We start from the raw sequence: 16,882 nt of genomic DNA, 5'->3' as shown, positions 1-16,882 counted from the left end.
AGGCAGCTCAACAATAAAACTGCCCTGAAGAGTAAAAATACGAGCCATGTGGCACACTGCAGTGTTTGCTTAGTGGATCTCTCCAGCAGGTGCATCATTTGTGGTTTAAACACTGATGATTGCAACTACCTATCTGCAGCTCCGTACCACAGCTATCCCTCTGCTTTGATGCCTTAGGAATTCTCACCAACATTAACAATTATAGCAATTTTTGAATCAGAGTATATCTTCTGATTACTAGGAAATTATACCCTTATGAAAAGTAATATATTTTTAGTATACTTGGCACACTTTTAGTACAGCTAAGTATCTGTAGAATACTTGAATTATAGCAAGTATACTCATTTTTCATAAGTGTAGAGTGACACATTATAAAACAAATTATTATAATCAGAGATTTTCTTGAAGCTATCAAAGGGCTTGATTCAAAATGGGACAAGTTCTTCCTAGTACCCTCAGCCCGCATTAGCGGTTAGTGGGAGCTGAGGGCACTCAGCACCTTCGAGGGAAGTTCCCGTGTAAGACCCAATCCTGCAGCTGTGCAAGATGCAATTTCTTTGATTGCTTCTGCTAATTTGCATACTACAGCTATGATTTGGGCACACTGACAGATTACACTAGAACATCCTGTTGTTCTGCCAGCCTTACGGACTTGCTATAAGGCTGGTTTGCAATTTGCAAGGTCTTTGGAAAAGACCCTGTTTTTCACCCTGGGCCACACACTACAGAGACTATTCAGAAGCTCTGCTAACACATACGGGTCCTGAAAACACCGATACACCTAGACAGCTCTGTGACCTTAGCAAAGAGGACGAGGAAGGTGATGACTCGTGCTGAGGAATGGATTTCATGGAAATTTATACAAATGACACACAAATGCTATTCATATAAATTCCATATAAATTACATCAGATTCATAGGAGTAGGAATTTAGCTAGATTTTTAAAGGAATTATGGGAAATTATATGAGCAACATTTATAAAAAACTGTCAAGAGTTTTTTGAAAGAAATAGTAAGCAAAAAAAATCAGGATTTAAAATAATCTGCCCTGGAGACTGCAACAAAATATTAACCCCACATCTGATTACACTGGGATTTCTTACACTTTTCTTTCAAGCAAGTGATCCCACAGACAGTTGTGGGATGACACAAGTTTCCAAGTTCTTTTGGTGACTGTTGTCCACTCAATGGCAACACACAACAGTTTTCTGTTCTCTTCAACTCTCCTTATCTAAAGGATTGCCTATACTTTGCTGCTTAAAAACTGTTTTAAGACATTAAAAACCAAACATTTAAACTGAAGCAGGCTTAGCTATTCTAGATTGATCTAGCTCCTCATATTTTTGCAATCAAAGGCATTTAGTTGCATGTTATTTATGTGTATTCTTAAGCTCTAACCTGTAAGGATGGCCTTGAAATGTATGTGCTGCATGCATAAATATTTCGTATATGTTATGTCATGTTACCACATAAAGATTCACAGAATATAATCACTTTTTTGACATCTGAACATAGGGGTTTCTTTTGAAATTGGAAAGATTTTTAATATGAGAGCGACTTCCAATTTTACAAAAAATTCACAGCGTTGATGTTCATATCAATCCTACCAAATCCTTCTATAAAGAAAATTCTACAACCACCTTCTTATTAACAGCATTAATACCAAACCAAATGCACTTCGGAAGCAGTTGATTTAACAGTTCTCTGTTTCACCACGCTTTGCCCAGCTGACTGATACAGGCTGCCAAACCCAGACATATATATTGAGAAGGACATTTTGCAACACTTTGATTTCTTCATGGAGCTTTGGTGAGAAAACCATTGCTACTTGTTTCATATCATAATCCATTCTGAAACCCACTGAAGATTTCATCAACAGGGCTAGCTGATAAATGAGTTTCTGTACAGCTCAGAAGAGCTAATACGGGGTCTTTCATTATAGATTTCTCCTGGCGATGCGTACTGCTGTGCCCATCAGTCAAGCCTTGTGCACAACAGGAGTTAGAACTGGTATGTGTGAAAGTGTACTGTATCTTCAGCTCTGAGACTTCGAGCCATCAGACTATAGTTTTTTGTCACTAAGGATGTCTTTTTAAATGCACTTTAAGGATTTTTGAGGTCTTAGTAGCTCCTGTATTCTTCACACTACATTTTCCTCTATGATGATTATGTTGTAATACATTTACCTTCACACTCATCAACTTTTCCTCTCATTTAATGAAAAAAACCCACAGGTTGGATATGCAACTCATGGTAAGTAACAAAACTTTTAGTTCAGTGTCTCAGACATGTTTCATATATGGAGAAAGCATCTATGTTTATGCTTTGAACTATTAAGCAGTTGAGTTTTTCTTAGTGCTTTAAGCAATTCCCTGCAATGAAGCTACCAGCCCCCCCCAAAAAAAAAAGGTGTCTACATTAATCTCTAAAGCTATAATTAATCTCTGAATTTTAATCTTGGGGATCAAATAGGGATCTTCAGCAAGGTGTTACTTATTACTCTTAAATTCTTTTGAACATGTTTCATGTTAAGTTTCCAATATTAGAGTAAATACAAGGAAGTACTTCTTCCCAAGGAAAAACATGTGTAAGCCTTGAAATGGTTTGTGGTCAGCTGAGATTTTGAACTTACAGGAGTCCACAAATACCTTCTGATCCTCAGGTATACTTACACATTTTCTGATTGTGTTTGTTTTCTTTGGACAAAACTACTTCTGGAGCCCAAAAGCCACCTATATGAGTCTCTAGTCTTCTCTTCGTGACTAGAATATTATGTCACTAAACACAGCTGTTACCTTCTGAAACAGCAGAAAACTTGGAAATATAATTAAATGCCAGTACTGAGTATAAGGTCAATAAATATTTTAAATCCTCGTAAGTATGTTCCTTTATTATTTCTCCATTCAGAACTGGTTTTAAGCAAGTTTTTGACACCTTAATCCTCCAAAGTTAGGTATATGGCAGTTCAAAAAATGCATTATCTGGAGAAACTATCAAATCCAATCCACACATAGCTAGTTGCCTCTCTCAGTTCTGTTTTCTGGATTCAAACAGATGTCTCAGCCAGCTACTCCCAGTACTGTACTTGATTATTTGCTGCAATTCATTTTGTTGAACCGTACAGTTTCGTCGCTCTTTTACTTCATGATCTTCAAGAACTCCAGTTTTCTTCAATTATTTTGAACCAAGCAAGCGAGGACTTATGTCATGTGCTTCCTTCCAAGACAAGTATCTTTAAAATTCTTCTTACTTTAGATTTACCTATACTTTCTTCACCCTTCACCCACAGCTGAGATTGCTCAGTAATATGGCAATTAACAGGCAGAAATTACCCCTTTCTTCCTCCATATCTCTGTAAACGTCCCTGGCTGTACCCAGACACAGACAATGGCACGCTGCTCCATCAGTGCTGCTGCACATCTGTGTCCCCTGCCTGTTCTTCACTCGGGGCCAAGCTCAAAAGGGATCACTGAGTTGTTCAAGAAAGCATTACTGGCTGTCCTCTAAAAAAACTTGTATGCAAACATGTGAAGGGTCAACTTCCTAGTGGGTCTGAAGCTCTTCTCCAAGTTTCGGTTTGGTATACAAGGATTAGCATGATAGCCCCAAAGAAGGGAAAGATGCCAGGCGTATGTGGAGCGATGGTAACCAGAACAGAGCTCTGACATACCCCAAAGAACTAGTCACCCCATTATCAAACATTAATCTGGACCACTTCCACAAAGAAACAGGTTTTCTCTCTTTCAAACCTCTAAAAAAAATACTGCCGTCTCTGTCCCAGAAATAACTTTCTCCCTTCACATATCTTTCTCATGTCTGCCCAGTTAACCAGCGCTCTCTGGAAGTGCCTCCAGTTTGATTTTAATTGGGGGGGGGGATTGTCTCAGCAGAATCATTCTTTTTTCTTCTGCACCTCCTTGCCTGATTGCTTCCTTTTTTATTAGCTCTGACAGCCACGCCAACTGCATGTGCGTGCCTCAGAGACAGCTCCAGCATTCACTTCAGCTTGCCAACAAATCTCTTATTTAAAATTACAACTGTGGGACAATTTCACATGTGTACTTTTTAATGACTCAAAGTCACTTTGTTCTGACAATATATATCCCTCCAAAAGGTCTCAGGCTTGCAAGTTGGGTAATGTACTGCATTTCCTCTGACAGAAAATATGATTGGTTTGTTTCCAAGAATATCATTGCTACTTTTATCTCTTTACTTTTCAAAACCTATAAATATTTTGGTATAAAACAGAACGTTAATTTATGCAGAAGAAAGTCAGGTTGCTCTAAAGCCATGTGCTGCTTTGCTGCTTACAAGATATTCCATACGTTTGTCAAGCTGAAAGACCTACAAAGAGAGATGGTTTGGAAGTCATGCCTCTTCTTGTTTTTTTCTTCTTCTTTTTTTTTTTTTTTGTGTGTGCTGCTTCAGAATGAATCAACTATGACACCATATGCTGCAACAATTGCCAAGAATGACAAAAGTAATATGTTCTTCTAAAACTCAGTGAAAAAAACCACTGTTAAATTAAGGAAATTGTATTCTCCCTAAATCTCCCTCTATTTTCCTGGCTCACTGAATGGCTCATTGCTTTATTTCTACGCAGGCTCTTCCCAACCCTGCTATCACCGTGGCAGGCTTCTTACTACGGACAGATTTAGAGGAACACGAACATCCTCTGGCTATAGCTGGAGTAACTGAGCTGTCCCCCAGTCTGAAGGTGGAAGAATCCTCCCGCTGTGCCAGCACCTCCGCTGTGCCAGCGTTCCCAGGAAGAACGGGGCTTTGGCTTCGACACTTCCCATCACAGAGGGTAAGAAGCTTTACCACGTGTTCATCATCAGCATAATAAAAACAAGGCCACAGTGAGCCAATACTATTTTTTAGATTATACACATCCACACACACGTGCACACACTAAATACTAAGTCCTATCAGGTTACAATTCTGCTTCTTCAAAAATGTGTCTCACTTATCATGTTGCAGCCTACAATTTATATGCTTTTCATAGCAGAAGAGATATTTGCTCCTTGCTCTGCTTACACAGGTCTAGTTACTAGAACTGTCGAGAGAAATTCTCACTCTATTTGAAAATAACTGGATACGGATATCATCTGGCTGAACAAAAGGGATGTCTGATTATGCTGTAAGTACTGAGGATACATTGCATATCTAGCAATTCTCATTACTTAACATGTTGCTTGGTTACCTCATCAAACTTGTCATCTGTGAGGAAGCCTGTTTCATCATTTAAAAAAAAAAATATCGTAAGGCTAACTCCTCTGGGACTGTGGTGGCAGAATGTTGGGGCTTTTTTTTTAACCTTTTTTTACATTATTTCTGAAGTTTCAGTTCAAAGCTAAGTTGCTACGTTCACATTGTGGACAACAAAAAGTATGGTTGCACAGACCATGCTAGAAAAATTCTGGGATGCACAATACTGGAGTGCTCTTGTGACTCTTAGCGTGACAAACATCACTCTGGTTTTCCAAAAGTTGCCAGAACCTTGGCTAAGGCACCGTGCAAATCCCTTAGGATCAAGTCATCACCTTTCCGTAGGCGACTGAGCACAGCCACCAACCAGCCAGAACCCGGTGTTTGGCACGGTCAGGCACTCTCCACATGGATCTGGAGGAGCCTTTCATTTCTCGAAGAGTTTGCGACCATTTGGAGGCAACACCCAGGCGGCAGGTGGAGTGCAACACCCGCAGCAGCGGGGGGTCCCGGCGCTGCTCCCGGGGCTCCTGGGCTCCTCCAGGGTCGCGCCCTGCTGGCGTCCATACCTCCATCTTCCCGCTGTGCAGAACCCGGCGAGGTGAGGGGTGAGGGGGCTGGGAGACCGACAGCACCGACAATAGCAACAACAATTATAAAAGTGAAGCAAGGCAGGAGGAGTTGGGGGGGCGCCGGCAGCGGTGCTGCGAGCCCCCGCGGGGTTCCTCCCCCGCAGCCGCGCCCTCGCCGTCCGGCGGCACCGGCCCCCCAGCCCAGCGCAGCCAGCGCCCCGGGGTGTGCCCGCGTGTGTGTCCCCACCTCGGGGACCCCCGGGCCCCCCGCCGCCCCCGGCGCGTCCCCCAGGAGCCGGGGCGGGGCGGGGGCTGCAGCGATCGCGGCGCCGCCCCCGGCGGGCAGACGGGCGCGGCGGCGTCACGCAGCGGCACCGCCCCCCCCCCGCTCCCGGCGGCCGCCCCCGCCCGCTGCCGCCGCCGCTGCCGCCGCGCACCCGCAGCAGCGCCCGCTCCGCCGGCAGCGGCAGAGGCAGCCCCAGCCCCGGTGCCGGCCCCGGCCCGGCCGCGGCCCCCGCGCAGGTAAGGCGCGTCCGCAGCGCGGGCGGAGCGCAGCCGCGGAGGACGAGCCCCGCTTTGCCGCGGGGGAGCCGGTGGCGGCGGCGGAGGAGGAGAAGGAGGAGGAGGAGGAGGAGGAGCGAGAGGCTGGTGGGTTTGCGTGCGGCGTTGTGGAGAGGTAGATGGCGAGGAGAGGAGATGGTGGAGCGGAGGGAGAAGTTAAAGGTTGGATGCGGTAATTTATTATCCCTTGCAAAGGCGGGAGGAGGAGGAGGAGGGGAGAGGGGGTCTGTGAGACTTAAGGAATAAAATCGATCTGCTGCATGTTTTCCCTGGCGTGAGGTGCCTGGGTGGAACGCGAAGCCGGGGCGGCGGTGGGGATGACTATCGCAATATTACTGTTATTTATCGGCGATGGGGTGGAGGAGGCGAGGGGTCTGTGCGGGGGGTGCGCTGGTAATTCGGGACATTTTCTATTGTGAGGCAGAAGAAAGAGGGCATCCGGCTTCCTCGGTACGTGTTTCAAACTGTTCGGTTCCTGCTGATGGTATGCGTTTTGGAAGGGGTAGAAATGATATCAATAAGCCTATTAAAATAAATACATCTGTAGGCTGGGAGGGTAGCAAAATCGATCATTTCAGCCGCTTAGGAAAGAATTTGATTCTAGAAATTACGTAGAAATGAAAGGAAAAGATTAATGATGCTGTTAAGTCTGCTTTTGAATTAGAGCGCTTCTTCCTCTGGCTGCAGCAAGGTTGTTTTTCAGATCCTTTTATTTCATCCGGTAATTTGTGAACTCTCTGGTCTTCCCCGCGCCCAGAGACAATGCTGTGTATTTCATCCGATAAGGATTCTGCCAAGGATTGTGCATGCCAACAGACCTGGCATTTATTAAGGATTTATTGACCTATGGGTGTCTCTCTCTCCCTTTTTCTAATTTAAAAAGGCTCAATCGGGGCACCTGTGACTAAATCATAATTTTCGAAGAAAAAAAGATGGTTGTAGAGGGGTGGGAGAAGCATATTAATTCACCGGCGAGGCGCTGAATGCAATAGCTGCATTTGTGTTGGTTTGTGTATATTTCTCGCTACATACATGTGTATACATATATACATTGCTGGGAGGGATGTCTGGTACCTAAGAGCCCATTGGAGAGATATATGTTAATAAATTGTCCTCTTCTGAGAATGGAAGTGTCCCTCTGCTTTGGAAATGACTAGACAAGACTGTGCTGTTTATTGACAGTGTGTGAATTATATCGGCAGTAATAAATAAGCAATTGTTTAGGGTTTTTTGTCCTGGGGTCTTTCTCCTTTCTTTTTCAGTCTTTCCCTCTCTGTTTCTTTTTCTGTTTCCTTTTTTTCCTCTTTTTATCCCCCTTCCTCTCCCCCTCTCCATTCCCCACCCCCCCCCCACCCCCCCCACCCCCCCCGTTTTCTTTTGCCTTTCTCCTTCTCCCCCATGCCGCTGCTGCGTGTGTGTGAGCGAGAGGGGCAGGCAGGCGCCGCAGCCAGAGGCAGGCAGCGGGCAGGGATGCTCCCGCGATGGGATCTCGGGATCCTCGGGAGGTGGGATCCCCGCTCGGCGGCTCTTCGCGGACACCTGTAGGGATCGCTCTGGCACGCAGGGCGGGCGCGCACACGCACTCGCACACTCACTCACACTCACACTCACGCGCGTCCTTGCCCGGCTTCCCTCCCTCCCTCCTCTCCTGCGCCCCCCACCCCCCGGCAGACACCACGGGCTCCTCCTGGCACCTGCCCGCCCCTGCGCCCTGCGCTCACGCAGCCGCGACTCCCGCCCCGCGCACCTTGCGCCCCCCGCGCCCCCCTCCCCGCATTTCCTCCCCACCCACTGCTTCCCGCGAGTGACCGGCCCGGTCCCAGCTACCCGGTAACCCTCGTGAACGCACACCCACGCGCTATCCCGCGTCCCTTCCCCACATATCGACGTGCAGCGCCCCCCCCCCCCCCCTCCTCCACGCACCCGGACCCCCCTCTCGCCTTCCCCCTCCACGCAACCTGCTCCTTCCAAGTCATTTCTCACGCCACCCTCCGGGCACCCACTCCGTGTCTCACACCTCCACCCCGCACCCGGCCCTCCGCAGCCCCCCACGCACCCCAAATCCGCTCCCCAGCCACGCCATCCCCTCCGCCGCAGCGGGGCCCGGCTACCGCCCGCAAACCCCCTCCCCGCCCCTTGGTGCACCCACACGGGCTCCCCACTCGTGCATATGGTGGCTCCCACCCGTGTCCGACCCCAGGGGGGTGGGGAGGCTGCGGGACACCCCCCTGCCCGGAGCGGCGGGGCCGGCGGGTGCGGGGCGCGGGGGGCGGGTGCCGGGCCCCGTCGGGCCGCGCAGGGCGGAGCTGTCCAGGGTGCTGAGGCCGGAGCGGCTCGGCGCGGTGCCGTAAGCGAGCGTCGTCCCTGCCTGCAGCCACCGCCGGCCCCAGAACGGTGCTAATTAGCGAGCGGGGCTGCCGGCGGCTCCGGGCACCGCGTTTTGCAGAGGAACTGCCTGAAATCCCTCGGCTGGTAGCGGTATTGCGAGCGGTGGCTGCTGCTGGGGGGCAGGGAGGGGGGGGAACTTGGGGGCTCTGCACTGCCCGGTTCTGGTTGGGCATGGTTGGCCTCTGCCCACCAAGTTTGAGGGTTCTCCTTGCCTGCCTTTCGCTGCTCTTGCCCACCTCGCGTGTGACAAATAATAAAAATAAATGTGTTGACATTTAGAGGGATGAAATTAAATATAAAGAGAGAGTAGGAGGTGACTTAGCAGCTCTGAACGTGTCAGGTGCAGGCAGCTGAGGTGTGTGCCTGTTTTAAAGCAGGTTTCACCCTGACAGGCTCGTCTCTGCCCCCTCTCCGCACGCACAAACACGCACACCAGCCCAGCAAGGGGCTCTGCAAAAGCTCTGGACACGATATTCTGCCTGCCGGAGTGCTGCCAGCTAAGAAATGGGAGGAAGGTGAAGGGGAAGCAGTGGGTGAGGGAGGTGTTGGAGATCCTCTCCTCCATCAGGAGAGAGCTGCTAATACACACCTTCCAGAAAAGATATAGCGGCTTGGGGGAGAAAAACAGAGAGGGGAGCCTCTCTGCTGAAATGCTTTGAATGCAGAGACCTCTTCAGAGGAAGAGAGTGAACTGTGGTATATGTATTATTTTTAAAATGAGGAGTTGTCCTCTTAAATAAGGGCAGCTGAGTAAACATACAAAAAATAATACTGCAACCCATTTCAGAGGACTAACACCTGGGATTAGCTGATCTGCATTGTGAATAATGTCAGCATCAGAGCTGGCTTGAGTTGGATTTTCCCTGCCTTAACAGAGAATATCAGCTGCAAAAGAAACCAGGGGACAGAGAAAAATGTGGTTTGAAATTTTCAAAAAGCCTTCTAAGAAACCATCGCAATTCTTCCTCACCCCATGAAAATAAACCAGTAGGTGTGCCATCTACAGTGAAGTCTGCCAGTTCTTGCTGGGAGCTCTGTCCACTTTATATGGTTTTGAGCTGTATTAGAAAGAACTAGAACTGGGCTTGGTAGCATCGTCTGCATGAATAGGACCCTATAGCTTCACAAGTGCCAGCTATTTCCATAAACAAAACAAATTGCAGAATAAACACCCCCTTTTCTTTTTACATCGTCCTTGTAATAATAAAACACGCTGCTAAAATATTAGAAAGTTTTGGAAAGGTAAGTAGTTTACGTATAGATTATACCATAAAAGTGTAATCTAGTATAAGCATATAACATTAAGATTTAGGTATAGCGCTGCAAGTTGTTATGATTTCTTAGTAACTCCAAAATTACAGCAGCAGTTCATTTTTCTAATGTTGAACAGCAGCTGAAATGAAAAATTAATCACAAATGTCTGCTATTTATCAAATTTATGATTTACATGTTATTAGTCGTCATTTCATACTATTCTGTTTCAATTCCTTGCAGATTAGAAACAAAAACAATAGAGGAAAATCACCCCCCTGGATCTGAGCCGTGGCCTTTTGCAAGCAAACAGAAGAGGAGCTGTCAGGCTTTGCATGTCAAGTAGCCACTCGGCTGTTTGACAGCTTCTGGGTTTCAACCCCATTGGGATCGAGGCAGCTCAGGAAACCACGAGTGATGAGTCCTGTCGTCTGCTGACGCTGCTCCAGCACGATGGCAGACACTCCGTGATATGACAAGAGGATCCGTCCTAGGGAGGCAGCGCTGGGATCAGTAATTGGCTTCCTGGGAAACTACAGCTGGCGGAGAGGATGTAAAAAGAGGTGCGCACGCGCCGGGATATTGCTACAGTCTTGCCGAGCTGGTGGATCCGCTTGGAGGAGGGTTTTGCCACCGATCTTGGTTTTTCTCCCGGTTTGGTAATGTTGGCTTTGGGGAAAATTTCTGCTGACTCACCTGCCCCTGGACACCTTTTGCAAATCCCAGCTGACCAGTGAAGAGACCCAACGGCGCCTTCCCTGCACCGCAGGTCCCCTCCAGTGGCCCCCGATCGCATCCCCCGCCCAACCCCATCCCACAGAGTGCCTGCAGCCCCCCGCCCCGGGGAGTCCCCTGCAGTGACCCCCGCACCCGGGGCGGGGGTGAGCGTGCCTGAACCTCCCAGCCTAGCCAGTGCCCAGCAAGATTTTACCCTGTCTGCCACCGGGGCCCTAGTGCCGCCCCCCGCCAGCCCTGCCGCCCCGCTCGCCCGCCCCAGGCCGCGCAGGATGGGGGCGGTGCTGGTGCGGCGCGGGGGCTGCCTGCTGCTCTGGCTGGCCCTGCTGTTGGGCTGCTGGGCTGAGCTGGGCAGCGGGCTGGAGTTCCCGGGGGCGGAGGGCCAGTGGACCCGCTTCCCCAAGTGGAACGCCTGCTGTGAGAGTGAGATGAGCTTCAACATGAAGACGCGCAGCTCCAGCGGGCTGGTGCTCTACTTCGATGATGAGGGCTTCTGCGACTTCCTGGAGCTCATCCTCACCCAGGGTGGGCGGCTGCAGCTCAGCTTCTCCATCTTCTGCGCTGAGCCTGCCACCCTGCTCTCCGACACGGCGGTCAATGACAACCTCTGGCACGCCGTCGTCATCCGCCGCCACTTCAAGAACACGACGTTGATCATTGACCGGGCCGAGGCCAAGTGGGTGGAGGTGAAGTCCAAGCGGCGGGACATGACTGTCTTCAGTGGGCTTTTCTTAGGAGGCCTCCCGCCAGAGCTGCGGTCAGCGACGCTAAAGCTGACACTCTCCTCTGTCAAGGACCGGGAGCCCTTCAAGGGCTGGATAACGGATGTCCGAGTCAACTACACGCAGGCGTCGCCGGTGGAGAGCCAGGAGGTGAGGCTGGATGATGAGCAGAGCCGCCTGTGTGCCAGGGAGGACGTCTGCCTCAACGGGGGCGTCTGCTCCGTGCTCAACGACCAGGCCGTCTGTGACTGCTCCCAAACGGGCTTCCGGGGGAAGGACTGCAGCGAAGGTAAGGTGCCATTTCAGCTCGCCCCATGGCCCCCCTCCCCATTGCTCTGTGGAGGGGACGGGTAGGAGGCCAGGCCTGCATGGAGTTTCATCTGTATGAGTGGATGTCCCTCCCTCCCCTCTTTCCCTGCCGCATCCCTGGCTCCCCTGTTCCCACCTTCCCCTCCCTGTCCTCCACGTGTCTCTGTGGCCAACCATGGTGCCATCACTCTTCTGTTCTCTGTGAGGCTGGGTGAGAGGAGGAAGAGGAGGAGGACTCTTATTTGGGTGTCTTCCAGAGGCAGGGTGCGATTTGGGGTTGTCCTGGGTCCCAGCTGCCAGCCAGGTGGGAGGGGGTGGCCGACATCACACTCAGCTGGAGTTGACAGAGGGGACACGAGCACACTTGTCACAAGCAGCTGGTGGCAATTAATTCTGGGAGTGGGGAAAGCGCCACTGGGGAGAATTTTACTGGGTTAAGTGCAAAGATGAACTGGGTTTATTTTTGTGGGGTAGGGGAGACCCAGAGTCCGCTTTGTATTTGATACTTGCCTCTGCTATGTTGTTGAAATGAAATAAAATCAGTGATTTATTTGTGAATTCCTTAAATTGTTACTGGGGAGGAGTGGTATTAAACAGAGGATTATGTTTTTACACGAATGTGAACGATACTGCTTTGCAATGTGTTTAGCAATTCACCATGCCAGTCAGACAGGAAGAATGTAAAAGGGCAAGGGGGGAGTACGGACTCCGAGACCACGAAATTACTGAACAGTTGTAGCCAGGAAGAGGGAGCTTAGAAAAACAGCAGTTTCCTGAATCCCATCTACAAATAAATCACTGGGTAAAATAAGATTCATATTCAGTGCCCATTGTTTTTGGCGAATGGAAGGAGTGTGAACATTTACTTTGCAGATGCATGTAGGAGTCTTTTCTTTTTTTAAATTATTATTATTATTATTTTGCTAGTAAATGTACCATTGCTTGCAGCTCCTTAAGCATAGAAATTGCATATGTTGTGTACCTAGAACAGGACGTAAAGGTGTATGAGTGAAGTAAGAGCAAATGTTATTGAAGGAAAATATAATCTTCATGTCAAAATTGGAAAGCAAAGACCTAGGTTTAAAATATGAAAGGTAAATATAAATAAGATATTTTCAAGGCCAAATGAAGATCTTCACTGAGTAGCTGCATGACATTTATGGCTGAATAATTTGCCTTTAGCATTTCTATCAGATTTCACTCATTATGAGAAAGAAAACATCATTTGTGACTGTGCTTTATTATGTAACACCTTCTGTCCTTAGTGTCAATACTCAAAACGCTACAGTCATTCTGCATCCTGTTTACTTTATCAGCTGTTTATCTCTCATCTGCCATTCGTAAAAAATTTCAAACCCTATTAGCATTTTAAAATATTTTTTACTAAGTAAAGAGCAAATGATAGTGTCAGAAAATAAGGCGTTGTACTTTCAATAGCACCTAGTCCCAGAAGCTGTAAAATGAAAAATCTTTTATGTTAAGAAGATCATATCAATGGGTTTAATATTTGGATGCAAATTTTTAATACGTGGTACTACATAACATATAGGTGTATGTAAAATGTGGAGTTGTCTAAGCATCTTTGAGTTAGGCCCTTGAGTTGTAAACTAAGAGAAAATTACGAGATGCAGCAGCTTGGTTAAAGCAACAATGTTAATTTATATATTATTACACATTTATATGCCCTTTACATTAAAACATAATTTATTTATTTGATGATCTTTTGAACGTGTAATATTTATATGGAAAAACTCATATAATTGCACGTAGTATCAGACAGAGAAAATCTTTACGTAATAATAAGTTCAATAGCTATTTTTAAGGAATATTTTAATGTTGAGATTGAATGTTATTGAAATACATATATATGTTTATATATATTTAAAATGTATAGAGCTTATAAGAATATGACAATATTTAGAACCCCCAAAATTTAGGATGAAATGCTGGCTTCATGTAAATACTGGTGGGTTTACAGTTGACCTCAGTGGGATCAAGATTCCCCTCATGTGTCTGCTGACCACTGAGAAGCCTTATAGAATAATAGAACAAATATAGAATAAAAAGAGTTATAATTTTAGCGTACTCTCTCAACGAAGGATCGTAAAGTATTCAGATTCTGATTTCACTTGAAACAGGGGGCAACTTTTCCACTGACAGCCATATACATGGAACTAGTCTTACAGTTTATATCTGTTGATTGAGAAAAGATAGTAACTGAAATTCCCATCAGTCAGGTTTTGATGAAGGGATTAGTAGCTACTCATATTTGCTAAGAAAGATGTTCAACTATTTTATTAATTATTTAATATGCAAAGGAACAGAAAAGGCAAAAGGGCAAGTAAAACCATTAAGTCGGCCAAGAAGGAAACCCTGGCTGTTGTTTTGTTCTTTGTAGCCAACTTAGAAATTATACTGTTGTATTCTGATCTTTTGTTCCTGGGATGTGTAAATTTCCCACAAACCTTAGTAAGCGATTGCCATTGCTGAAGGATGGAGAATCATCTCAGACTGCAACGATCTGGAGGGATCTTTTGAGTTTTCACTCTTTCTCTTGTTTTTTGACTGAAAATAGTTTAAATGGGGAAAAAAGCCCAACTTTCCATTTTTACTTGAAATTGTAACCGCATGTCCGGTTACATTTACAATGCTACCTTTCCTTTAAAGGTAAAAGATTGTCATTAAATTCTATTTTCCTTGGATTATTTTTATAATTTTTTGTTGTTGTTTGTTTGGATTTAGTGTCGCTCAGCATCTCTGCAATCTGGTGAGACGACAGTGTGTCCCACAATATAATGAGGACTTTCAACAACAAAGAAAACCTTTCCAAAATTTTCTGTCCTGACTTGCACATTTGAGAGATTAGAAATAATTGATTTAGAGTCAAAGTTTCATGCCTGAGGATGCAATTTTTAAGAGAATTTAAGTTACTTTCAGAAAAAAATCTGATGGGATTTTTTTTGTTTTCTTTTCAGATTTTCATCTTTGAAAATCTCATTAATTTTTCCTGAAGTAAAATTTTCTTACAAGAATGAAGTTTAGCCAAGCTTATTTGTTTTGGAAAACTCCCAGTAATACATTATTCCCAATAAGCTTAACTGTTCTTCTACCCATCTAAATCAGGAGTAGCTTCATTTGTGTTATCTGAACTACACCAGTGTTAAGAACAGTGTAAGCTAGGAAAGAATCAGATCTATCTGATATTTCTGCCATGCCCTCTGCTCGAATAAGATTCAGACTCTTGTCAGTGGGAGCTCTGGCATGAGTCACAGGAATAGGACTGGAATTTTGCTTGAGTATCAAGGGTGTGCAGTCCAGAGTATAGATAAATGTGATCTGTAGCAGTTCTGTTGTCGATGAGTCCGTGTCCTTATGAGTAGAGGACAAGAGCCTTCTAATAAAATCTCTATTTAGTGCTGAAGGAAGGGTATGTTATTGAGAAGGGAATATATGCAAGGGAATATTATTTCACATAGTAATAGTGACTCAGCAGAAGGTAAATACACAAAATTGTGATAAATTTTGTTAGAAATAAGACTAGCATTAAAATAAAGCCTGATTGTCATATCGGTTTTCTGATGAATTTTTGACATACATCACAATCTTCTGTTCAGTGAAAATTATATTATTCCCTGAAATGACTCAAATTGGTATGGCTTGATTCTGAGATAGGGAAAGCTGTTAATTAAAAAGATTGATCTTTAAAATCGGATTTTCAGTGAATAAGTCAGGGTCCTAGAAGGTAGGGAGAATACATGATTCATATCAGTGAGCCTCCATATTCCTCTTTTCATTTTACTCCTTATGTTCAAACTTCAGAATAGCACACACACGCACACACACGTTTTAAATATTAAATTAATCAAATAGTGAGCCTCTGGCTTTAGACAAAAAAATGTGTATAAATTTCCTTTCATCCTCATTTATATAAAAATAACCTTGTCTAGTATCCTGTCTGAGAAAGCAGGTGGATACATTTGAAGCAGGAAATAAAACCCACATAGCACACTTTGATCTGGGAGAATTTTCTCACTAACCCTAGCTTCTCATCACGCCATGCTCTTCTGCTTTTCTATATCTGAAACTTCTTGAAAAAAAACGCATACAGGATAATTTATCTTTTTAAAATATAGCTTGCCTACCTGCCTCAATATTCATATGTTATAGAGACGATTACTCTATGAATTCAGAGTATTCCCGTTTAGAACATATTTTAACTGTTCCACCGAGTTTCTGTTTTGTGAGAAAAATGAGGACTGTTCATGCAGCTGTTCATTGTAAGAGATATTCTTCCTTGTCAGATATTCAGAAGTTGATGCCAGCTATGGTTTGAACTGTGAAAGTGATTTTTTAAGGAAGAGAATTCCAGATGTCTCAGGCTAGCCAGCATTTAGACTTGTTTGTTTGGGTTCTGAATATATTACATCAATCTTTGTTGTGTGCATTTGCTTCTCCATGTTAACTTTTTTTAAAAAGTCATCCAATATTTATATCTTTTTAATTTTTTTCATATTTTAATTCATTTAATTCTCTTATGCCTTGAATAAAACATATAAACATATTTTGGCATTAATTATCTCTTGCAAGATATGTGTTTGAGTTCAAAGAGATGCTGTTGAACTCATTGCCTATAGTCAATCTCAACAGAGTAGCCACCACGGTCTTCATCCTTCTTGAACAGTTAGCTAAATATACGTTGGGCTAGTAAATACTGTGAGCAAAACTTTCATTTTGATTTGCACTTCAGAATCTTCATCTACAACAGGCGTTTCTAGTGTGTGATCTGTATTTCTTCTGCATGCTGAATTTCTTGCCAGTGCCAATGGCCACTGGGGTGATGTTGATTTAGGAGAAGGTCTAGAAATCCACAGGAAATTATGTTAAGGTTCTGTTGCGTTTAGCGATGATTTGATTATTTTAACACTAAATTTTGTATTTTTAAACAGTGACTTTGTTTTCAGGGTAGAATCTTGAGGACAGATAGTAAAATAATCCCAAAGTCTTTCTAAAGTGTTAAATCTGTGGCCCTTGCATTTAGTCGCATGAAAACAGAATCCTTATGTCAGTTTAAAGCAGAATTTTGCATCAGTTTCCTAATGCAATTTGATATATTATTTTGTTTGCCAGGATTCA

The 16,882-nt window shown here is 45.2% G+C and overlaps 1 protein-coding gene across 12 annotated transcripts in view; it reads left to right on the top strand.

Annotated features, from left to right (window-relative positions):
- The first annotated feature begins 3,935 nt into the window (after window positions 1–3,935).
- NRXN1 (neurexin 1) overlaps window positions 3,936–16,882 on the top strand; it is a 730,370-nt gene continuing 717,423 nt past the window's right edge. For 8 of the 12 annotated variants that reach the window (XM_080407815.1, XM_080407814.1, XM_080407812.1 and 5 more), the window contains exons 1-2: window positions 6,421–6,506; window positions 10,227–11,729. In XM_080407815.1, coding sequence (XP_080263941.1) covers window positions 10,991–11,729 — 739 coding nt within the window. In that variant the 5' untranslated portion in view covers window positions 6,421–6,506; window positions 10,227–10,990. Of the gene's footprint in view, window positions 6,507–10,226; window positions 11,730–16,882 lie in introns of those variants that run through there. The other 4 variants (XM_080407809.1, XM_080407808.1, XM_080407807.1 and 1 more) reach the window with 3 other exon arrangements.

This window comes from Falco punctatus (assembly GCF_963210335.1).
Source record: "Falco punctatus genome assembly, chromosome: 12".
Taxonomy (NCBI): domain Eukaryota; kingdom Metazoa; phylum Chordata; class Aves; order Falconiformes; family Falconidae; genus Falco; species Falco punctatus.
Note: the sequence above shows the minus strand (reverse complement) of the source record. Positions and strands in the feature narration are given on the sequence as shown.